Raw genomic sequence first — 25,616 nt, 5'->3', positions numbered from 1 at the left:
GTCCAATTGTTGTTGGCAAACTCTGTTAAAGGCTGGTTGTAATCCATTGCTTACAGTCAAAGTCCACTTGTTGTTGGCAAAATCTGTTAAAAGTTGGTTGTAATCCATTGCTTACGGTCAAAGTCCAATTGTTGTTGGCAAAATCTGTTAAAAGTTGGTTGTAATCCATTGCTTACAATCAGAGTCCAATTATTGTTGGCAAAATCCGTTAAAAGCTGGTTGTAATCCATTGCTTACGGTCAAAGTCCAATTGTTGTTGGCAAAATCCGTTAAAAGTTGGTTGTAATCCATTGCTTACTGTTAAAGTCCAATTGTTGTTGGCACGTACAGAGAGTTTGATTGCCCTGTCTTTCCTGATGGTTCCATGAAAGTCATGTATGACTCATCATCTTGAGGAATTCCCATAAGCTTGGAGATTTTTCGTGTTAGAAAACTCCAATGATGTTGGTTTTGTTTGATTTCTTTGTAAAGAATCATCATAGTCTTTTGCACGAATGATCTACTTATAAGAAGACTCCTGCTTATCTTTGTTTTGCATAAATTCCCTGTTAGGAATCTCAAAAATCTTTGATCGGATGAATTTCTTGTGAGAAATCTCCAGAACTGTCAGATGTATTCTAAAGTGCCTGGTCATGTATGAACTTATTGATGATACTTGCTTTGCATGTTTTCCAATATTGTCAGGTCATGTATGAACCTGTTGTTGAAGTTTTCTTTGGGTTTTCTATTGTTATCAAGTCACGTTTGAATTTGTTAATAAAATCTCTTTGAAACCTCTAAAATTGTCAGGTCATGCATGAACATATGAATATACTTTCTTTAAATTTCCCAGTGTCGTCAAGTCATGTATGGACCTGTTATTAAAATCTCTTTGCATATTCCCCATTTGTTTTTCCTCCAGCAAGATTGTTATCTCCCTTGAATTTCTACCCTTATTTTTCGTTTCTTGTGGGCCACCTTTATCACATATCTCCATCATTCCCCACAAATATTTGTTTCATTCTGCATCCATCATAAAGCATCATGTTAAAGTTTATCTTATGTCTGATTATATCCCTAGAAAGCCAAAAACAGAAAGAGTCATTCATACATTCATAACATCTCCTATCATATCATATCATGTGCATGCATGGTCAAAATTCGGGTCTTCTTAGTATTTAATTATCTTCCACTATGATCATATGAAGAGTTTCCTGCTTCATATTCTCTAGTTGAAGATACTTAAATAGGGGCAACTGTCACACCCCAATTTTGACCATGAATCATCAATTTAACACATTCGTCATAGCCATTGCATCTTTACATATCATAACAGGCATTCCATACTGCATAGTGCCTAGAGTATCAGTCGAAATAAATTTTTCGGATCTACAGGCAAACCGGTTGAATTAATCGACAGATGTGCGTCAAATCAGTGGACGAAATATTTTAAAATCAAGTTTCCAGACATCAACTTTATTAATCTACGTTTCACGTAGTTTAATCTGATATGCTCGATTTATTTTTCAGCTAATTTTTTCGGCCACTTTTTGATCAGCTCGAGTCTGTTTAACCGGTCAAAATTTATTTCAAAATTAAAAGAAACACTGTATTTTTTCAATAAGTTTATTTCGCATTGATCATTTTGGTGCATTCATTTTAATTTTTTGAGCATTTTTACGCCCGACTTTTATTCATTTTTGAGTTAATTTATTTTTATTTTTTCATCAAAATGTTATGAATATTTAAATAGAATTAATTATGGTTTCATTTAGTTTTTATTTTGTTTATTTTATTTTATTTCATTTTATTTATTTTAAATATTTCACATTCATTTTGTACTACAAAAATATCTAAAGGGGCACTGTTGGTATTAAATAAGTTGATAACCCTAATATGTCCACTATATAACCATCACTTGGCATTGAAAGACGGAGCACACACTCAAAACAGCGCCTCCATAAGATCCACTTGTCTCTCTCAATTTTAAAACAGCTCATACCAATTACCCAATAAGATTTCTCTCTCATTTGTTAAACCATTGCAGTGCATACAAGGCAGAGAGTTGTTATGCTTTTAACGTGAACATACTTCACGTTCATACACTCACAAAAACAACATCTCTCACTTTCTTTCTCACCACACATAACCATTCCATTAAAAAATTATTTCTTCAACAAATATCACCTCTCTTTCAATGTAGTAACTACACATTTCCATATAATTCCCTCCTTTTATTTTATACTATTTCTCCTCCCACATATCCAACTAACTCCTTCATCTACCAATCAAGCACCATAAACCTCACATAAGATTTCAAAGAAAAAACTGCATTATTTTCATATCTTCACCCCAAAAGCAACCATTAAAAACTCACTTGAATCTCTATTTCCTAACCTTTTTTTCTTTTTCTTTTGCCCATGAAAAATGAACTACAAAAAATATATATATTCCATTTTCATTCTATGATTCTCACAATGAGTAGCATTTTGAAAAAAGAAGAGAAAGAAGCTTTTTTATGCTACTGAGTTTATTTATTTTTCTTTCATTTTTGTATGATTTTGTTTTTCCACTATTTTTTTAGTTAATCTTTGCCATGTGTCCAAGGGAGATTCGTTGGCCTTGAAAATTTGAAAAGAGGCGCTGCCTCATTTTGGGTATCACATTTTCATATTTTATTTACTTTGTTTATTTTTAGTTATAATTATTGTATTTATCTATTATTATTAATAAATTAAGATCAGTATATATGTTCTATTGGGTCTAGTTTTGTTTACATCCTCTTAGTTATAATTTTTTACTTTTGACTAGTTTTTAGATTGATAATTAATTGATTATTGATCAATTTTTTAGTTTCTTTAGTTAATTAATTAATTGTTTGCTTATTTTTTTAGAAAAGATTTTATTTGAGTATTTGTTATATCGATTTTATTGCGTTGTGATCTCGGAGTTAAAATTAAATTTAATATTTTGAAATCGCTTAGATGCATAGATTCAGGTGCTCGGCTTCTTATAGAGTGATTTTTATATGAATGCACTCTAAGTTAACTTAGAGCTAAATTCAATTGCTTTCAATTTCGGTTGGTTTCCGGTCACATGGCTTACTCTTGGGCCTTCTTACAATGAGCTCTTAAGAAATATCAACTTAACTTTCAATAATTTCAAACATTTGTACATTAATTTAATTTCAAACCATTTTCTTAATTAAAGTATGAAGAAAAAGATTACCCTGAATGGGATATCCAGTCGTAATCCCGAATGCTAGGCCCAAGTTGTAAGAGCTTGCAAGCCATAAGTATTCGTCTTCCCTCCAAAACACTTGTAAGTATTCAAACTATTTTCATAAGTAAATCTGAAGAAAAAGATTACCTGGATGTAATATCCAGTCGTAATCCCGAATATTAGGCCAAAGTTGTAAGAGCTTTTAAGCCCTATGTATTTGTCTTCTCTTCAAAATATTTGTAAATATTCAAACATATTTTTCTCAATAAAATCTGAAGAAAAAGATTACCCTGGACGGAATATTCAGTCGTGATCCCGAATATTAGGCCCAAATTGTAAGAGCTTGTAAGCCCTATGTATTCGTCTTCTCTTTAAAATATTTATAAATATTCAAACGTCTTTTCTCAATAAAATTGAAAGAAAAAGATTACCTGGGTAAAAGGTCCAGACGTAGTCCCGAGTATTAGACCCAAGTTGTAAGAGCTTGCAAGTCATAAATACTCATCTTTCAAGCCCAAAAATACATCCAACCAATCAAACTTTTTTTCGCCGTCGTGCGATTGATCATAAAAACCTCTTCAAAACGAAAGACATATTGTTTTAAGGTGATGAAAAGCAATGCTTCGGCCATAATTGTTGAGTTGAGATAAGTGACGTTTTTCCGAATGTTGATTTGTAAATCCATTCGATGTGTGGTATACGTCTGCTCCTCATTTGTTTTGGGTAAAACAATGTTTTCGTCGATTAATACAATATAGCTCTCGCTAAAATCGACCAACAAATAAACATTTTCTACCCAGAACTACGTAAGCCCTGAGTTCTCTATTGAGATACGTAGGAGCAGGATTGCGAAATTTTGTCAGGCTCACTAATAAAAAACTTATGTTTAGTCCTTCGTCAAAAATCCAAAAATATTCTCTCATCGATTCTTTCTTTCCCACCTAATAACTTGAAAAGCCTAACATTTCAAACTAACCCTAACGCGCACAATTAACCTAATGGTTCCCGTTGAGTACAACGGACGTGAGGGGTGCTAATACCTTCCCCTTGCGTAACCGACTCCCGAACCCAGATATTATTTGCGATGACCATATCTTATCCTTTCTTTTAGGGGTTTTATCGATATTTCCCCTTTCCCTATTTGGGAATAAATAAAGTTCGGTGGCGACTCTGTTCAGTCCATCCCGCGAGCGTGCGATTGCGCTTCGCTAGGTCGTGTTCTCATTTTTCGAGGTGCGACACTCTGTTTTTTATTTCTTGCATGAATTTGGAAAACTCCCTTGGGATTCTTCTTTCAACCATCAGTTGTCTACTCCTATGTTGTTCAAAAACTTCTTAGTGATCCAGATTTTGAATCGATTTTTATAATAGGGTACTCTGGAGGATTCTATTATGGATTGTTTGTTCTGTCCAATAATGAATTTCTTTGGGGACGTTTGCATATAATCAAATGAACACATATTTTTCTATTGCAGTTAGTTCAATGATAAATAATGGAGATTTCTAATTCTGAGCACATTGTTCTATTTTCGTACTCTCGCTGGGCGAGGCTCATAGCTCGCCTAGCATAACAACCTTCATTAATACATAATTTTTGTTGATTGTTGAGTATAAAAGTGATACAAGAATATATGCAAGTGATGTTTTTGATGTTCATCTAAAATTATCATGCATATTTATTTGAAAGTTTTTTGCATCATATTGCATTAAGCCTTTTGATCCATGCATTAAAAAACAAGGTTTTAACACTTCCAGCATATGTGTAATCAATTACACCTTTCCTATAATCGATTATATGTTCTTATATTTTGAACAAATATAAACATTGTTGAGGTGTACCCTGTAAGACCCCAAATTTGACCCTAAGATCCCTCATGTTATCTCATCATATGCATTGGCATCGGGATCACACCTTGGCATCCTCCTTACCCCTCATTCATTGGGTTTGCATTGGGAGAGATCACCAAACACACTTTTGATGGTATCATACTTTGTTTTTCATTATTTACTAACCAAAATACCAAAAAGTATGTCAATGTATAGTGTATTACTTTTGTAGGTAGTGTGTATGCTCACCTATGCTCCATCAAGCTCATATTTAGGGTTTAAGACCCTCAATGCAAGAAGCACAATCAAGAATTGGTTCAAATTGTCTCTAGACATCATATGTGGATCCCCGTGACTTCACATATCATTTTGATCAAGAAATTGTCAAGAGTTTGGAGTTTGTTTGCCTTAGAAACCCTAATTCATCTGGGTATCTTGTGTGACTTCTTCAATAAGTTTCTTCAACAATTGATTAAATATTTCAAGGGATACTTCACATTACATCATATTCCACATGTATGATACTCCATGAGTCCCAAAAGTCAATAGAATGTCAAGCTAGCAAGATGGTTCATGGTGGTTGACCAGAGAAAGTCAACTGGTCAAAACTGGGGTTCCCTAGACCCTATCTCCTACAATTTTTGTCATATGAAAATTATTCCAAGATAAAAGTTACTAAAAATGACATTCCAAACAACTTTCATGTTCAAGTAAATAGCTATTTTTGCTTGGAAAGTCATCTTTTATGGTGAAAGATTATAGGTCATTCTGTCTTAACCCTAGTTTGGAGGTCAACTTACCAAGACCATGACTTGCTCAATTTTTATGAGATTAAATCCATTCAAATTCCATGATCCAATTCAAGATGTCTACTTCTACTTGTATGTTTGGAGGAAGTTCAAATTCAACTTGCAAATGCATGTGCCAGGAAAAAACATTATAGGTCATTTTGGGGCAATACCATTGAACAAGTGATTTTCCTCAACTTCTAAAATGCATAACTCCTTCATAACAAATCCAAATAAGGCCAAATATGTGACCAAATTTAAGATGTTTGAAAGAGATACAACTTTGATGAAGGAAATTTTCTCATTTGAAGTCCATAGAAAAAGTTATTCAAGGTGGAAAAAGTGAACATTTGACTTGGGACTTAGAAAATTTTCAAATATGTTTGATTTCCCAAACTTCCACCTCAAAATTCATCACGATCCAAGATTCAAATGAAAAAGTGTTTAACATTAAAGTTGTTACCCTTGATCCCACCTTTCCAAAAAGTCCAAGATCATCTCATTTGGCCAAAGTATGAAGGACTTGCACATGGGTGCAAGATGAAGAACCATTTGTATGATTTCCACTTCCACTTTTCATACACGATTGCATGGCTTACCAACATGAGTTCCGCATGACTCTCACTCATTTTTGGATCAGATTACATCACTTGATGGGCCTAGCACACGCCCATGCAAGCATACAAAGAGAATTTCACAAAATTGCCAAATTTGGAAGTGTGCAGAAATCAATCTCATGGCCTATAAATACAACCCTCATCGCTAAGAATTAAGGACCTGATGCCCAAGCTTTGAACCTGCAATCCCAAACCCTCGCTGTTGAAGGATAAGCTTGAAGATTTTCTTTAAAAGTTGAGTTTCAAATCTTCATCTATTTTGAGATTGAAACTCTTGGAGTCCATACCTTTCATTGATCCTAATCACTTCCAACAAGCATCTGAAGCAAGGCCAAGCATAATTGAAAGCAAGATCGTGCCAATATGAAGCTCCATTGAAGGTGAATTTTCAGAATTTTCATCTCTTCAATTCCCCCTCAATTCTTCACCATTCTTGTTGATTTTTGGTTGTCTAAAGTCCTATCAATGTAGGGAAGAAGATTGAGTTGCTTTGAGGCCAAATCGAAGCAACTCAGTTCATGATCCTCAAAATTCAAATCCATGTATCTTTTTATATACTAGGAATTGGAGAAAATTGAGGCCAGATTCGTGCTCCTGAGCATTTTCCTTCAAATTAGTGTATTCATTTTTCATTTTCCATTGAGTTGAGCTTGGACCAGACCAGTGGTGCTCACCGGAGAAGATGATCGGAGTTAGGGCTCCGGTGGTGCGCTGGATTAATCCAGGCCATCTGATCCGTTTGAAGTGTTTTAATCTTACGCGTCCAATCTCATTACCATGCCTGCATCGTGTTTGACTAAGGTCTTTGTGGAATGCGCGCTCCTGACCATCTGATCTGCCACCTCAATTAATGAGGGAGATCAGATGACCCTTTTTTTTCTTTATGATTTTTCCATTTAATCCTTTTATTTTAATTAATTCATATTAATTTCATTTTTAATCCAAAAAATATGGGACTTTCACCAAAAATTTCCAATATTTTTCTCTTTCATTTTCTGAATTAAAATTATGTTTTGGATTAATTTGATATTTTTCATGACTTAATTGTTTTTGTGCATATTTTTAATTGTTTAAAAATACTTTTGACTTTTCAGAAATTATGATTTTTTTTGTCTAAGGTCTTTTGACCTTGTTTGACCTAGGATAAATCTCTTGGCCATTTATTTGGTGTTTTGAAGATGTTTTAGGTTTTTGACCAAACATAATTCAATTTAAATGCATTTTAATTTGATTTTTTAATTGATTAATTGTGTAGAAATTATGTTGAGTCATTTTTATTGACTTGTGAAGTTTGACTATGTGTTTGGGCCTTGGTCAAGGTTGATTTGACTTTTGTTGGATTAAAATCATCGGATTTAGGGGATTGATGGAATGTACATTTCATCTCCCAAAATGAATGAATGATTTTAATTTGATAAAAGTCCTCCCGTGAATGACCAATTTGTGTTTGTCTCATCCCCCCCCCCCTCTTCATCTTCAATCCCATTATTTCTCATCCCTTCCATTGACCAATGAAGTCTCAATATCCTAAGGCTAATTGGTTCATCAATAACTTTGTGTTAGATGAACCAATACAAGTATGGATGAGATATGTCCCTTCTTTGATCTTTTTCTTTTTGTGTGTGGTATATTTTAGGAGTATAGTTCATTATACCATATCTCTAACATGCATTAACACCAAAATTTCTATTGCCCGACCTCAGATAGTTTTGACTTTTACATAAGTCCAATTACGATTACTTAACATAACGCTAAATTTTGACCAAAATGCATAACATTCTAGTAAGTGAGATTGTAAATCTCCCCCTTTTCATGGTATTATGTGGAAACTTGACCTTTTTTCCTTCCTTTGGGAGATGTCTTGGTTCAAGGATCCATGCTTGTGAATAGAGGGTTGTGTATTCTCCAAAGAATGACTTAATCAATTGAAAAGCAAAACACCACTGACATCTAATCAACTAACATGTGACTAACTTTTACTGTTCTTGCTTTTAATTTCAAGTCATTTACTTTATGCAATTTAAATTTAATCCATTTACCATTTCATTTGTCATTTATATATCATTTAACTTGTTTATGTTTATGTCATTTTCACTTTGCTCATTTGAGCCATATATTGTGATTGTATGTATTTGTTTGTGTATTTTGCTTGTGTTTGTGGTCTTAGGACCTTAAAATACTTAATAAACAGCAAAAACCTTAAAAAATGTTTGTGTAGACTGTTGGATTTGATCTGAACTCTTGGACTTATAACTAGGCAACATTCCTTATGCAAAAGGACTTGGCCAATGCCAACATTTTTTAAACCAAGTTATTGTGATTTGAGCTTTCATTTGATGCAAGTATCGGGATCCACATGAATTCATCTGCTACATGGTCTTGATACAACTATTACTTTGAACCTGTGTCTAATGCCTTATTCTGAGCCAATCAAGGAGTATGTCATCTGATACATGAGAAGAAGAAGACTATGAAGTTGCTTGCTTGGATGTAGCTATTTTTATTTGATGCCTTGCTCTTCATTTTGCTACTTGATTATTGATATTGCTTGATTTAAAGTCCAGAGGGAAAGTGGGTTTCTATATGACATTCTTGTTTGTTGGATTGCATCCATTGGTCAGATCTTTCCAACTCTTAACTTTTAAATTTCTGCTTAGGATTAGTCTTTTCATCTCCCCCCATTTCTTAAATTTCAAATCTCTCCCCCCTTTCAAAAACTTCTTTGCTTGTGATTTCTAAACTTAGACCTTATTGCAAATTAGAAACTTTGGCCTTATGCCATTGCATTTTTAAACTCTTTTCTCAATCAAACTTGTAAATGAATCTAATCATATTGACTTAAAATTTCAAAAGATAAAAAGAACTAACACTCATTCAAACTTTTGGATCCTTTGTGCCTCTTTTAAATTTAAATTTTTGTTAAAAGCAATTCACTCATTTTGAAATTGTTAACACGAACTACGAGGTTTTGATCCCTCATTTTTATGTTGGTACGCAGACACAAGTTCGAAGGTCTTGTCAAACACAAAAATATAATCAATGAATTATTTTTCTCATCCCCATACTCTATTTGTTTCAAACATCTTTTATACCAAAAACACATACACACATAAAAAAGGGCTCCTTAGGAGTATCTAGGACACTTTGGATGCTAACACATTCCCTTTGTGTAACCAACCCCCTTACCTGTAATCTCTAGCATTTTATTAGTTTTGATTTGAAAACTTCTTATCTTTGGGTTTTGTTCGTACTGTTCCCTTTTCCTTTGGAAACGATAAAAACGCGGTGACAACTCTGGTTTTATTGACGTTAAGTTTATCCATAACTTAATTGTCACGAATTTACTGCTACATACCCGATTGCAACTTTTTGGTACCTAGTTACACTTGAAGCATAATGTTTTTATCTGAACCAACATGAGTCTAAAAGGTTGCAAGCCTTCATGGTAATGTTTCCAAACATATGCATCAATTCATATAGGTATTTTATGATGCATATAAAGGTTCACAAATCAAAATTTGAAATAACCTTTTTCGTACATCATTTTTACATAATTCAAACAAGTTTTTCGAGTGTTAATAATTCCATTAAAAATGAAACTTTGTATGTAGCTTTCATTTCATTGAAAATAGTTCCATTCATATTACTCTGAGCACTTAAGTATATATGTTTGAATTTTGATCAAGAGAAAAAGAAGATCGAATTGATTATCTTGGAATCCAAGCCAAGTTAAATATTACTCAAAACTCTACACAAGGTTGTATTGTTTGTTCACCATTGTTGTTTGGAGTGATCATCACAAGTTATTGGTGTTTGTTGTAAAAGGTTTTTTGAATCAGGGTGATTGAAATTCCACCATATTTTTTGTGTGTGAAATCAATGAAGTGGTGTGCTTCTTTGTTGTTGTTAGAAGATTGTAAGAGAAGTCTTAGTGGTAGGCTTGTACAAAGATATAATAATAATGAAAATCTCTCAAAGAATATGAGGGGACCAGAGTACTCTTGTTTGGAAAGAGGAACCATGATATATCATCGTGTTCTTTATTTTTCCGCATTTAAAATTTTCACTTTATTTCATAAGTTCATCATCATACATTCGGAAAAATGAGAACATAAGAACATCTATAAAATAACCAAAAAGTCTCTAAATCTAATTCACCCCCTCTTAGATTGCACTATGAACTTACACTATATGCTAGCGAGGATCTCTTTAACTACTTATTGGAAGCAAGGCCGAAGGGAACTACCCCACCAATGTAACCAAGTCCTTGATAAAGAGACACCAAATGACCATTTAAATATTGCTCATCCTTATAACGACATAACCGGGTCGGGTCAGGAAATAAATGACCATAAGTCTAGTACTTACGGAAAATGTTAATGCAAGAAGAGGGATTCTCCAAATCTAAATTGCATATTTTTGAATGGGCATCCTGAGTGAGAGGGATCACCAAGAAGAAACGATATTGAAACTCTTTACATTATCATAATAAGGCTCAAAATATTTAGTATATTGCCACTGTGAGATAATACCAGAGCCATATGCAAATTTATAACTGCAATGTACCCCGAACATGTGGAAAAACAAGGTCAACATTTGTTTACTGCCTTTATACTCGTGAGAGGAATTATGAATGAGCAACCAATAAATGATTTAGAACGCTGGTTTCAAACTCGTTGAAAGTAAGACGATAACCAATCAAGAAAAATAAACATTCATGAAATGGGATAACACACCATTATATGGGCCACATACTCTTTGATCTTCGGTTGGAGGAAGAATACTCAAATTCTTAGATGGACTAACATTTGTCATTGCTTAAGAAAAAATAACTGTATTGGGAGAAGTAGGAGGCAATTCCCAAAATGTTTGAACTAACCCAAACTGCAAAAATGTATACAACAACTCTCTTAGTCTATACATAAGAAATGGTCATGGTTATAGGGACAAAAACTAAACACAACACAATATTAGTCGAGCAAATGAGCACTGGAAGATAGAGAAACCCTAAAAGCAGAAAGAGAAGATGCATATTAAAAAACTATATCTCAAAATACGAATAAAGAATCAACATATGCAAATAAAGTTAGTAGGAGAAACTTTTTCGGAGATATGGCCAGATCACATGCCCAAAACCTTTAAGATAAAAATACTAAGAAAAGAAAGCTTTCGACAAAGTAAAAAAGGTGAGAGAGCTAAAGGAATGAAGTTCTTTTAAAAACCCGTTGAACTTCCCCGAATAAATCAAAACCGCACTATCGTGCCATATTCCCAACGGTCGAGATAGTTTTGCGATCATCGAGGTGACATTATAGCTCTTATGGTGATCACACGAGCAATTAAAGTAAGGGCACATGTGAAGTACTCTCTCTCTCTCTCTCTCTCTATATATATATATATATATATATATATATATATATATATATATATATATATATATATATATATATATATATATCCCGACATACAACGTCAACAATTGCAAAACCCTTCCCTTTATTTCAACAAAGTCAAGGGATTGATGTCAACTGTTCTAGGCCGATTGCAAAGGCCCAACAAAGGGTAGGACCAAAGAGTTAGGAGAAACTAAATACAACGAATATGGGTTAGACAATTATTCACGACTCTTAGGGGATGACGAAGCGATCTAAGCCATAAAACTCATCCTACGACCTTCTGTGTTTTTCGAGGTCCCTTTACATTTCAGTTGCAAACAAACTCCTTTTATATAAGGAAGAAAACCATACCATTGTGAAGTAATTTCACTCTCATTTGAAATTCCCCTTTTCACTCCCACATTAACTTAGGTGTTGGAGTACTAACCTTGCAGGTTAACTCCATCCACCACATCAGAATTAAAGCTCCATCGCGACACAAAACCCAAATTAACTTTTCCGATCATCATCTTGTTCTTGTGCATAAATTTTTTTAAATATTTTTTTGTTTAACTTGTGTCTTTGTAAATATTTATTATGAGTCAGGATCAAGTGATACCAATGTGTCAAACTTAGTAACATGACACATCTGATAACTCTTTACCGGATATTTGTATAACAAAATCCACTATTGGATTAAAAACTATTATCATATAGATCATGTCTATAGATTTTTATATCAATCAGAAATCATTTCAATTGTCAACAAGATACATAAAAACGAACGTCTTACAAAACTTTACGAAAACCGTTAATTTATATCATTCTATTTAACATATCAAATGATTTTTTATTGATGTGAAATTTTAGAGACGTGATCTATATGATAATAACTTTCAATCTAATGATGATTTTTGTTATACGAACATAGATCGAAGAGTTATTGGAAATCTCATGTTACTCAGTTTGACACCTTAATGTCATTTTATCCTGATCCATTTATTATTATTATGTTAATTATTATAAAATTAAATATATAAAATTAATATTTTTAATATACAAAATACTTAATTTAAATTTTATATTATTAATCCTATTAGAGAGTCTAAAATTAGTTATTTTATATATCATAAATTGTTTTCTATTTGAACTAAAATTTCTATGACTAAAAAAGATTAAAAATAAAATAAAATAAAAATATTTACAAAAATTAAAACCAGACAAAAACTCTTTTTTCTCCATGAATCAATTAAATGACACATAATTGTTATTATTTTGTTTAATAAAGCCGAGAGTGAGCACAATTCACGTGATTTATTTATTAGAACTAGAGAGAAAGTAAACAGTAACGGAAGTAAAGAGTAGCAGAAAGAGTGAGTTCGAACAATGGAGACTCCTCCGTCGCAGCAAGGCGTAGTAAAGAAGAAGGAAACTCGAGGTCGAAAACCTAAACCAAAAGACGATCAACAACAAACACCTGCCAAAACACTGAAAGAAGCGAAAAAGGCGCAACTACAACAGCAGCAACAACAGCAACTGCAGCAACAGCAGCAACAACAACAACACCAAGCTTCGGTAGACGAGAAATACACTCAATGGAAGTCTCTCGTTCCCGTTCTCTACGATTGGCTTGCGAATCATAACCTTGTTTGGCCTTCTCTCTCTTGCAGGTATCTAAATTTTTCTATTTCTAGGGTTTTTGATTTTTGTTTCTGAAATTTTAGGTTTAGTTTAATTGAGGAATGGTGTGATTTTGTTATAGGTGGGGTCCTCAGCTTGAACAAGCTACTTATAAGAATCGGCAGCGGCTTTATCTTTCTGAGCAGGTTTGGTATTGAATCTTTTTGATTCATTGTTGAAATTGATTTGGTTAATGGAATGAGAGAAATTATTTTGATTTTTTTGTTAGACTGATGGTAGTGTCCCAAATACTTTGGTGATTGCGAATTGTGAGGTTGTGAAAACTAGGGTTGCAGCTGCAGAGCATATTTCACAGGTGATTTGTTTATTGTTATGTGAACGTGTTGTCTCTTACCTGTTAGTAGTTTCACTTTATTGTTTAAATCTAAGAGGCTGCGAGGCAAACATTGGCACATGAAATGACAGTGGTACATCTACACCAGAAATAATTTGAGAAAATTGAATGATGGGATGTTACCACATCTGTTGGTGTTGTTCACCAAAATTCAGTTAATGAACTAATTTATTTATTTTTCAGTTTAATGAGGAGGCTCGCTCTCCATTTGTTAAGAAGTACAAGACCATCATACATCCCGGGGAGGTATAAATATCACTTTTACATTCCTAAATTTGGACACATTTGTACAATACTTAGAGATGAATGAATAATAATTAATATATTTCTTTCTTAATCTGCCCATTTCTTTTGGAATTTAAGCGAGGTTTTTGTTTATTTATATATGCCTTTAAATTGTTTATATCAGTGTTGTTAAAAAAACAGTAAAGTGGTGCTATGCCGCTATTATGTATCGGAATTTGGGGTAGCCGATACGATATATCAACTCTGCTATTTGCAGTATAGTGGCGCGTATGATACTATATGTTAACTCCACAATTTGCAGTACAGTGGCACGCGGTTTAATATATTGTTTATAGTGGTACGTAATGAATAGTGGTGTTGTATGTTTTAGTGGTGGCCAAACTTTTTAATACATCATAGAAAAAAATACAAAACCTGAACCGTCGAGTCAGTTAGTGGGTATTATATAATACCGAAAGCAATAAAATTTCACTATCTTTACCTTAGTAAAGACATCTCACCACTCTTCCTCCATCATCAAGTAACCACTCTGTTATTCACTTTGTTCCTTCATCTCCTTCACGCAGCAGTTTATCTGACCATGCATGATATTCGTGTTTTATTAGTTTGCAATATTGAGATTTTGAGTTTTATGTTAGTTACTTTTTTAATTTATGTTTATGTAGCTTTTATTTGTGTGCGACATGCTTTATTTTATATAAAATTATATATATTTCGACTGCGATGTAGCTTCCGCTATTTACTCGCCACGCGACCTGCTATTAATAACTATGGTTTATATTCTTGCTTGAATCAAACATCTTTATGCTGATTCTCTGGGTATTGCTGTTTGCTGATCTGATCTTTATGTTTTGAGTTGTAGGTGAACAGAATTAGGGAATTGCCGCAAAATTCTAAGATAGTGGCTACTCACACAGACAGCCCTGATGTACAAATTTTACAGTTTCCCTTGCTTTTGTCTTTATTCTTCAGCACTGGCATGTTTCCTGACTATTTTGTTCCTTGTTTGTGTCTCTTGGGATGCCAGGTTCTCATTTGGGATGTTGAAAGTCAACCTAACCGTCACGCTGTCCTTGGAGCCACAAACTCTCGTCCAGATTTGGTATGCCTATTTGATTGGGCCGTGTGCACTAATTATCCACAACATTCGTCCATCTAGAAAAGTTCAGACCAATTTGTAACTCACAATCAAAATCACATAATGAAGCAGATGCACGTTCCTTTTGTTTGAGAAATATGTTTGTTTCCCTAAAAACTAGGATTTGTGAAATGTGAATAGGTCAGATTATGCTGCAGTTTCGGTATATTGATTTATTGAATAAACTTTTCAGTTACTTGAGGGTGACTCTATTGAATTGAAGAGTTGGGTAATAGCATCTTTGGGGCTAGAAAAGAGTCAAGGGCATGGTTGTCAAGATCTCGATCTAGATCTTAAAATCTACGATTTTACAATTTCACTCACCCCCAACGATCTCGATCTTAAGTAGAATCGTCTATTTTAACCAAATTGTGAAAAAAATTGTAAAACCATAAATTTTTTGCGATCTGGGCCAGTTCCGGCCACGATCAGTCGCTTTCCAGCCTCGCTTGCCGTTTTCTGGCCACCATCATTACAAGCCGAGAAGGTTGACAAGATGGCGAGGCGCAACAATTAAGTTTAGGAGAGGCCATTTTCCCATGAATACACTTGCCTACCAAAATATCATGTAAAAAAACTTCAAATATATAGTATAATTTTCCATTTTAGTAATATCTTACCGTTTTTGTTATGATTTTATGTTTTACGATCTTGCTGCCCCCTCGATATTACAAAATCAATTGGGTAGGATCTTCCGATCTTAGTTACGATCTTATGTTTTACGATTTTACTGTCCCCTCCCGATCTTATGCAAGATCCTGATCTTGCCAACCTTGGTTAAGGGTGCAGAATCTTTGAAATTGGGGTGGATCTCTCCACATTTGAATTATGTGGACTCCATTAGTTTCCCTGAATTATCCTATTTAGCAAATTTTTTATTCTGAAGTTATTTTTGCTATTTGTCGAGGTTGATACTTGGTGTATGTGTAATTCACTGAGCTTTTTTTTTATTGCAGATATTGACCGGACACCAAGACAATGCTGAGTTTGCTCTTGCGATGTGCCCAACTGAGCCTTATGTCCTTTCAGGAGGTTGGCAACGTTTTTTTCTTTCCGTATAAACATTTGGGATTTTAAATCCCTGTCATCATTGTTATGGTTACTTGTTGCTCTGCATCTGAAATATCCGAGTTGCATTGCAGGAAAAGATAAAACAGTGGTGTTGTGGAGTATTGAAGACCATGTAACATCTGCTGCTACGGACAAGTCTGGTGGATCCATTATCAAACCGAACTCTAAATCTGGGGAAGGCAATGACAAAACTGTTGATAGCCCTTCTGTCGGGCCAAGAGGTATCTACTCTGGGCACGATGATACTGTTGAAGATGTGGCCTTTTGCCCTTCTAGGTAACTTGTATACTAAGTAGTTTCACATTTATGTGCTTTTCCTTATTATTGAAGTAGCTATTCTCATTTTACTCTTTACCTATTATGAACTAAGGGTGAAATTTTATGACCTGCTATTCTTTCCTCCTAGTATCCTTTATCAATGAGTTAGCTACTTCTTTTTCAAGTATATCTTACTAAGGGGAGAGCAGAACAAAACTATTCTCATTTTACTCTTTACCTTATTATGAACTATGGGTGAAATTTTATGACCTGCCATTCTTTCCTCCTAGTATCCTTTATCAATGAGTTAGTTACTCCTTTTTCAAGTATATCTTACTAAGGGGAGAGCAGAACAAAACTATTTCATGTTTTCATATTCTATTTGTGGAATCTAGACTATTGCACTATAATCGCAACACCGACAATATCTATAAATTATGAGATTCATATCCTTCTGACATCAATATGTTAATGGTGAAGTGCGCAGGAATTCTGTAGTGTTGGAGATGATTCTTGTCTCATATTATGGGATGCACGTGTTGGCTCTAGTCCTGTTGTTAAGGTATATGATTTATAGTTCAATCATTTATTTGAATTTGTTTTCCTATATTGTTATTTCATATAACATAAAATAGCCAGTCCCAAGCCCCCACAGAAAAAGAGGGTTGTTTTAGGATGTTGGCAGTCATCCAACATAACTTTTAGTTGTATTTTGTTGGCAGTGATACTAGTGATGCAATAATGGTACTGTTAGGTTGTTGCCAGTTGGCAACATGCTGGATGGCTTGGGTACAATGTCAAGTAAGAGTAGTTGCCTTGACACCCATGTGTAGCGAAAAAGGAGAATGGGTTCTCACACTGTTGTGAATGAGTAGGGATAAAGAAGGTAAACCATGTATAGCGCAAAAAGAGAAAGTATTCTCATGTTGTGAATGAGTGTGGATAAAGAATGTAATTTTTGAGTGTAAAATCAACATTGGATCTTGAAAATTAAGACCACTTGCTAGTAATAAATTGAAATAGTGAATACTATAGTTAGGAGGATGATTAATTTTATATGCTTACAATAAATTATGTGGGTAGGAGCAAAGGCAAGATCTTAAAATTAGACAGGCATTGTTGCTAATAAGCATTGGATGGGTGTAGTAGTTTTTGATTACAAATGGTTAGGAATAAGAACAGAACTCTAAAATATATAATGAAACTGAGATACTTTCAGCATTACTAGTATATGTATCACAAGTAGTGTTAAAATATCAAGTTTTGGGAGGATTTGGAAAGTTTAGTTCAAGAAATACCTTTTGGTAAGAATATTTTGTTCAGGGATAAAGTGCTTAAGTGGGTCCCTGCTTTTTGTTTCACATCCATGGTGCTGATTTGGACACTTACTAATACATTTGGTTGGTGATTGAGAAAGACCTGAAAAACTATTGGCTTAAGGGCTTAACCATTAAAACAGATTCAAATTTAATTATGCTATCATTGGACTTCTTTTTTTTAGGACACCGTCCAGTGCAAAATGACTTCGGTTGTTATTGTTGTTGTTTTGAAATAAGTATGAATTTTAAGGCATGCTTGTTGGTAAGGTATATGCTTTGTACTTCAATGATCTATTTAAATTTGTTTTTATTTTGATACCATTACACTTTTTGAAGCATTAGGTAAAACACAATTTTCATGTTTATTCAAAAAATCATTTATATAGGCGTGTGCAACATTGGGGTTTTATCAACTGGGAATATATGTATTTATCTAAGATATTTACATACACAACCCCCTTTTTTTTTTCATTCTGTGTAAGATTTTAACGTAACATGTCATTGTATTAGTTTATTATTTGTCATTATTTTCCTTCTCTAATGTGAGTTTGGCGGCAGGTTGAAAAAGCTCATAATGCCGATCTTCACTGTGTTGACTGGAATCCCCATGATGATAATCTGATTCTTACTGGGTATGTTCTCCTGTTCTATATGCCTAATTATAATTATCCACTGTTTGTTTTGCTCAGTTCAACTCGCGTTCTACTTCATATAGTTTTGAGCAAGATGGGGAAGTATCTTGTTAGACCTGCATATCTTAAGAGGATATGAAGTATTGAAAATACCCACTCTAAAGTGGCTGCAATATAACATAATGGGACACACGGCATAAGAGGGTGGAGGGTGGGAGTTGATTCAGTAATCAGAGGGAGTTTATTAGGGTGCGTAATTGAATTGGATAGGCATCAAAGAATTAAGAATAGATTTGTTTGAGCTGAGCAGAGAAGTGGGTTGATAGAACCAGTAAAATCAAGAAAAGAAACTGTATATTATTGACTGGAAATTGGTGAGCTCAAGGCTCTACAATGGTGAAAATGGCACAAGAAAAAGTAAACCAGAGTTCTATGAACTCCTAAACCAGAGAGAATTCTCTCCTAACTGTTTTCTAACAAACTTTATGAATGCCGAATCATTTCCCTCCCCTTTCTTTTATATCAGAAAATCCCTTAAAATCAGGGAATACAATAACTGAATATTATTCTTACAGCTTCTAGAAGCTGTGCTGATGTGGATTGACCTCAATGATTTGGTCATCACACATATAAGAACTCAGTATCCTATCATTGGTTTTCTCTCATAGTGGGAACTTGGGGTTATCTTTCTTTTGCATTTTGTTTCTAATTTTAAATCTAGTAAGGAGCAGGGTTGTTCCATTTATTTCTCCAATTTTCCCTCTCTATGTTTCTTGATTTTTCTACAACAACCTCTGGCTGTAGGGGTTATTTCCCTCAATTCTGTTAATATTTCAATATCTGTTTTGTTCCTATCATTTCACAGTCGTGTTTGACTTTTCATCATATCACTTCAGGTCGGCAGATAATTCTGTTCGCTTGTTTGATCGGCGCAATCTCACCTCTAATGGGGTTGGGTCTCCTATTCATAAATTTGAGGCTCATAAAGCTGCCGTTCTTTGTGTTCAGGTGATTTAAGATATGCTTTTTGTTTTCTTTTTGGTAATTCTCCATGCCTTCTGGCATTATATATATCATGATTATGCGGTGACATATGTTAGTAACAGTTTGTTTAATTCAGTGGTCTCCAGACAAATCATCTGTATTTGGAAGTTCAGCAGAAGACGGTCTCTTAAACATTTGGGATTATGAGAAGGTGCAGTTTCAATTGAATAGTATTTTGCCGCTATCTTGCCCCAATGATGATATTTGGTTGCTAGGTGTCAACATCTTTTTTGTTTTGTGATCAGGTTGGTAAAAAGATTGAGCGAGCTGGAAAAACAATAAACTCTCCTCCAGGGTTGTTTTTCCAACATGCTGGTCATAGGTATGAATCCACTGTCTCTATGGTAAACTTAATTATACTATAGTGTTAATTATTTCAATCATCTAGATCTGTAGCTGAAGGGATTGCTCTTTACTTGATAATTTTGTTTTCTTAGCCAGGCCAATTAAATAAAATTTTCTGACTCTTAACCTGATGTTATTTATGTTCCTCATCTGATGTTGCTCTCAAGTTTTCTTTGTTTGATTCTCTATCTTTAACATATTCATATGTAAGTCTCCAAAATCTATACATGTGATTGACTCTGAACACAGTCTCTCTAGAAAATGTTTATTCAAGATGTACTGGTCTCATGCTTGCAATACCAATTGATGAATTCCAATATAACTGATCTCTTCTAGATAACAACCTAGTGGTTTTCTTGAATAGCATCAAATTGCTTTTATTTGACTGTTTAATAGCACTGTGTCATCCCAGGTTGTGAAAATGTCAAACAATATTGGATTTGTTGGGCTGATTTTTTTGTTTTATTAAATGTGTCAATATTTACTGCCCCCATCCCAACCGTTTCTTGTTACAGACAAACTTTTTTTTATTTATATGCAGAGACAAAGTTGTTGACTTCCATTGGAATGCTTATGATCCATGGACAATTGTAAGTGTGTCTGATGATTGTGAAAGTACTGGTGGAGGAGGAACATTGCAGGTATGTTGAATGATTTTTCATGTTCTAACTATATACAGAAAGAACCAATTTTTATACAATTGAAATGATGTTTGCCTGCTTGTGGACTGTACGGATAAGGGATTACCAAATTTGTTGTGCAGTTTCAGGATAAATGTCTTAAGGAAGTATCAGAACATTTGTCTTAACATAGAGACATAGCAAATCTTAAAATCGAAATGTTACTCATTATACTATGTCAGATTATCTTCTCAGTTGAAAGGCATGGTAAATATGATATTAACTTAAAATATAGGTCATTGATAAAATAAAATAAAACATAAAAGATATTTACCTCCCTCAAAGCTTGTCAAAAGGCCATCTCGAGTTTTCTAAAAGCAATATCCTCCCCTGAATATCATCCACGCCCCTTTAATTTGAGGTATTTTTAATAAGCCAACTTGCTTGAGTATGTCAGCACCCCAAGTTAACTGGAGTGAACTGTGACTTTAAAGAAGCCAAATAAAAGAAAAAAACCTGGCAACTTTTGATAAGTCAATGCAAATTCTAGTGCCACTGGCAAGTCATGTTAATTTGGATGCTGTCATGTTAACTTGGATTGGAAGAAAGGACAGGGAAGATTCAGTGAGTATCTTTCTTTGCACTACATTTCATTGGAAATTGTTCCCCGATTGTAAGTGTGGGAGTAGGAGATCGGGATCTAGTTGAAGACCAAACGAAGACATATTTGTGTTGTTTATCTCAGAAAATATAAACAAGGGAGGGCAGATCAGTATCTAGTTGAAGACCATTAAAAGACATACCTGTGTTGTTTAAGGAGTCTTCAGGGAGCTCAATACAATATGCCCAAATAGAATCTACATAAAATAATACATAAATGTATGATGTTTGTCTGAATTTAGTACTGAGCAATAGGAGTGAAAAACATCACATGGTTATTTACCTATACGGGTTTGTCAAAATCTCTGCATGCCCAAAATTTGACTCATTTATTTAAGAATGAACCACCAATTCTAGGTATTTGGACAATTTTGTAATGTAAAATAGATTAAATTTTAAATTGATCTTCAAAATTAAGAACTCAATCACATTAGTTCTTTTGGGCCAGTTCTTGAAATTGTCTTGAACGAACAAATGTGATTGATAATTTCAATTTTTACAATTGATTTTGTGAGTCACTCATTTATTTAATATTCACACTAAACTCAAGTAGCAATTCATCTATGGTGTTTTCATGGCACCAAGGACAAATCCTGGCATTTATAGTCATGTTTATGGGTTTATGTTTTTTACTTATCTGGTTCCTACACGGGGATGCACTCATAGTGGAGCAGTTTTAGTGCTAGAGCTGAGGGAGAGTGGTAGTTTGTATTACTAGAAAGGCACATTGCGGATAATGTTCATGTTTTGCCACTTCTCCTTCCTTTTTAAAACATTAATAGAACTCAACCAAGTCATCGAAACATGCATACTACAACTTGTTTTACACCAGGTTGCATGCATGACAAATTTGAATGGCACTTTGTTTTCAATTCTTTTGAATACACTTTCATTGAAACACTTGAACATACCCCACTGGTTATTTTATTTTTAAAAAAATCATTTCTCTCATAAGTTGATTAATGTTTTGAATTAACATGTTAATTTGAAATGAACAAATTGTGAAATGTGTTCAGTATGACCTGTTACCATTCCTCCCCATGTTTTAACTTAATTATTTTGGTTGATTCATTAAAATTGATTTTTGCTGCAGATATGGCGCATGAGTGATTTGCTCTATAGACCAGAGGATGAGGTTTTGGCAGAGTTGGAGAAATTCAAATCTCACGTGGTGGCTTGTGCTGCAAAGACCGATACATAATTTACTTCGTAGACGAAGGCTTGTGTAATTTATCTGTTTTATTTACTTTTGTTATGGATTCATCATTGCCATTTTAGAGAACAATCACATGTATGTGGCTCCATTTTCTCTAGACAGAACTAGATGTAGGATGGAGATTGGAGAATGAATAGGCTCATTTACCCTAAAATGTTTCTATATATTTTTTTGTGCTAAATTCTTAGGTAAGTTTTACTTGGGTAGCATACCTTTAATCAAAATTTATCTAAGATTTTAATTTATTTTAAATAAATATTACTTGATCTATTAATGACGTTTTAGTAAATTAAATTTGTTTCAAAATGAATGTCATTTTCATTTTTTAATGTAGAAATAATTTATATATTTTTAATCGTGGCCTTTAAATATATGTACACTAATATATTAATAAGATTAGTTTAATAAAAGAGTAATATTTTATGACAATTTTCAGTGGCTGACATAGGATAACTTCAAACAAAAATAAATATTAAATCTTACAAAAACCTAAGCATCTTATTTCATAGCCTAGTCGTAATAGCCATATTCTTATGTGATTGTACATGAGTTTGATCTATTTAAAATATACTTTTTTATATGATAACATTACAAAATATTGCCTTGTGAGTATTGAACTGGTGACTTCGAATTAGTAAAAATTAATACATGACAGCTCAACAACCTTTAAACATAAGTTTGAAACAAATATAAATATACATATTGGGTATATTCTGTTGATCAGTCATTATATATTTTTTAATTTGTGCAAATTTTTTAATTGATAGTCATTTTAAAATGTTCTTTTAATGAATGAAAAATGGGTACCCAACCAATTTAGGATACCTAGTGAATACTTAATTTGAGTATATTAATTTCAATATATTGATTAAATGAGAAGTGTTTGATAAACATTATTATCAAGCCTTTATGTCTATGTAATACTCCCTCTAATATATAAAGAAATTTATTTTTTTAAATTTATTGAAGAATAAATATATCTAAATTATATGTAATTCAGATATATTAATTTTTTAATAAATTTAAAAAATGTCTTATATTAAAGATAAGAGATATTATTAGTAAAAAATAAAATAGGTATCCCATCAATCAGTTATATACACGCAGATGATTTTTTCACTTCTAGAAAAAAATATGCATTAATTCTGAGCTAAGAAAAGAAAATATATTTTAAGAGATTTTTTGAGGTTAAAATATAGTCTTTGAATTTAATTATGTATTATTTAATAAAAAATGTATATATAGTTTTAATTTTTAATAAAATATGTGTTTTTATTTTTTATAGTATTTTTTGACCATGTAAATTAATTCGCTAATTTATCATCCATGAACAAGATAAATGTATCTACTAGATAGTTTTTTTCATAATAAAAGAGAAGTGTCTAAACACACATTTTATTATTTTAGGGTGAAGCAAATACTTGTCAATAACATGGATGAATTTAGAATATAATAATTTTTTTAATTTCTAAAATTTTATGTGCTTTTTTCACCTCTGTGACGTTGGACTTGAATGTGGCATGTTAGTACACGTATCAATGCATTTACGTCCCATCAATACACATGTTACTTAGTTATCCAACATGGGATTCACACGTGATGCTATCATCATGCATGAAAGTGATGATGTATATATACTCACTTTCTATTGTTTGGTACTACTATAAAAGAGAAAGGAGATAAAGCTTTTTTTATGGGATCCACATACATTTTGTTTCTTTGCTGAATTGGCCGGAAACATAACCATGACACCAGGATTTTATGAAAAAGACAATACAGCTCCAATTTAATATTAATATTTAATACTATTGATAACTTGTAGTGTAATGTTTTTTGAATTGAAAATTAATGTAATGGACTAAAAACAAAGAAGTTTGAATTTACAATAATCAATTTAAAATTAGAGTTTAATGATGATGCATTGCCAGTATAAAAAAGTTTTATACTATCATCTAATAAAAATATATCATTTTACTATGTCATATAAGTATTTTAAATTTTTTAGTCTGATTTGATAGGATGAATGATCGTCATTGGTTGACAGTGTAAAATAATTTACTAGTATCGGTATATCATCAATTTTCTCTTAAAATTAACATACCTTTTGTTAACATAAATTTATAATAAAGTTATAGGTTTAATATAAAGTAAAGTTATAAATAAATATTAATGATAATATTTTTTTTACGAAGTTATAAATAAAACCTTGATTCGTTCTGTTTAAATCCGAATTATAAAAGTTAAACAGAAAAAGATAGAATAGAAAAGATCAAACATAACTAAAGAAGTGAGAAAAAATCTTAATTCACCATTAAGCGTGAGGCCGGTGAATTTTACCTCTCAAAAATTAAAAATTATATATATATATTTTTTTTGTAAATACTCGTGTATTTCTAAAAACCTAAAAAATATATTAGACAGATGCAAACTTAAAATTTTGAATTATCCTAAAAAATAAATTGGATAAAACAATCGTATCCGACATACTGAACCTATTTTGCTACCTTATAGCTAGATGTGTAACTTATATAAAATTTGGTGTGTTTGATTACTAATATAAAATAAATATACTTAATGATTAAATCGTTAAAACTCAATATTTATAGCAAGTTACTACATAAAATAGAGTAATTGATATATATTTTTTAACTTAATATGGCCAACATTTGTGACCGGAAAGAACTATGAAAAGTTGCTCTTAAGGAGTATTTGGAATAAGGAGTATTTGGAACATATTTATTGATGTTAATATAAGTTTTGGTTTTCATTTTGTTATTGGCTTTGTAATAGTAATAATGTTCTTGGAATCAGGTTATACTGAACTGATTTATGTAATGTATTTGTAGGAAACTGATATTCATGTTGTAATACCTCCACCGTTGAAGTCAAATTTCAATTCGGTTTTAGCCATAAATAAAACATATATTGTTACAAATTTTCTCCTCAACCAAATGATCTGATGTTTAATACTTTCGAGCATAAGTTTATCATCAAATTTATTGGTGGAACGTTTGTGTCTGATATTAACAAACATGAAATCTTGGAAAAAAAATCAAATTTCAAACTTTTTGATGACATTATCTCTAGAAAATGGAAGAAAGACTTGCTAATAGGTTATATGTTATCAATATGGAACTCATATCAAATAATTAAACATGTATATCAATTTCATGTATTGTATATAACACCATCTTCATTGCAGATGTTATTGGCATGGTTGAGGA

General features: G+C 32.8%; 1 protein-coding gene across 1 annotated transcript; it reads left to right on the top strand.

Moving 5' to 3' along the window:
- Positions 1 to 13,103: 13,103 nt before the first annotated feature.
- LOC127136535 (WD-40 repeat-containing protein MSI4) lies at positions 13,104 to 22,573 on the top strand. Its single transcript, XM_051063084.1, has 15 exons — positions 13,104 to 13,478; positions 13,571 to 13,634; positions 13,718 to 13,804; positions 14,027 to 14,089; positions 14,952 to 15,017; positions 15,117 to 15,191; positions 16,184 to 16,259; positions 16,370 to 16,574; positions 17,037 to 17,118; positions 18,434 to 18,507; positions 19,404 to 19,515; positions 19,628 to 19,702; positions 19,797 to 19,873; positions 20,438 to 20,537; positions 22,270 to 22,573. The coding sequence occupies exons 1-15, from the start codon at positions 13,195 to 13,197 to the stop codon at positions 22,375 to 22,377; spliced, it is 1,548 nt and encodes a 515-aa protein (XP_050919041.1). The 5' UTR covers positions 13,104 to 13,194; the 3' UTR covers positions 22,378 to 22,573.
- The last annotated feature ends 3,043 nt before the right edge of the window (positions 22,574 to 25,616 follow it).

The sequence above is a fragment of the Lathyrus oleraceus genome, chromosome 1 (genome assembly GCF_024323335.1).
Source record: "Lathyrus oleraceus cultivar Zhongwan6 chromosome 1, CAAS_Psat_ZW6_1.0, whole genome shotgun sequence".
NCBI lineage: Eukaryota > Viridiplantae > Streptophyta > Magnoliopsida > Fabales > Fabaceae > Lathyrus > Lathyrus oleraceus.
This window is presented reverse-complemented; position numbering and strand designations above follow the sequence as displayed.

Coding starts and splice junctions, on each gene's coding strand:
- LOC127136535 (XM_051063084.1), top strand. CDS start 13,195: ATGGAGACTCCTCCGTCGCAGCAAGGCGTAGTAAAGAAGAAGGAAACT. Junction 13,805..14,026: donor CTGCAGAGCATATTTCACAG/GTGATTTGTTTA, acceptor TTTATTTTTCAG/TTTAATGAGGAGGCTCGCTC. Junction 19,874..20,437: donor TTCCAACATGCTGGTCATAG/GTATGAATCCAC, acceptor ATTTATATGCAG/AGACAAAGTTGTTGACTTCC.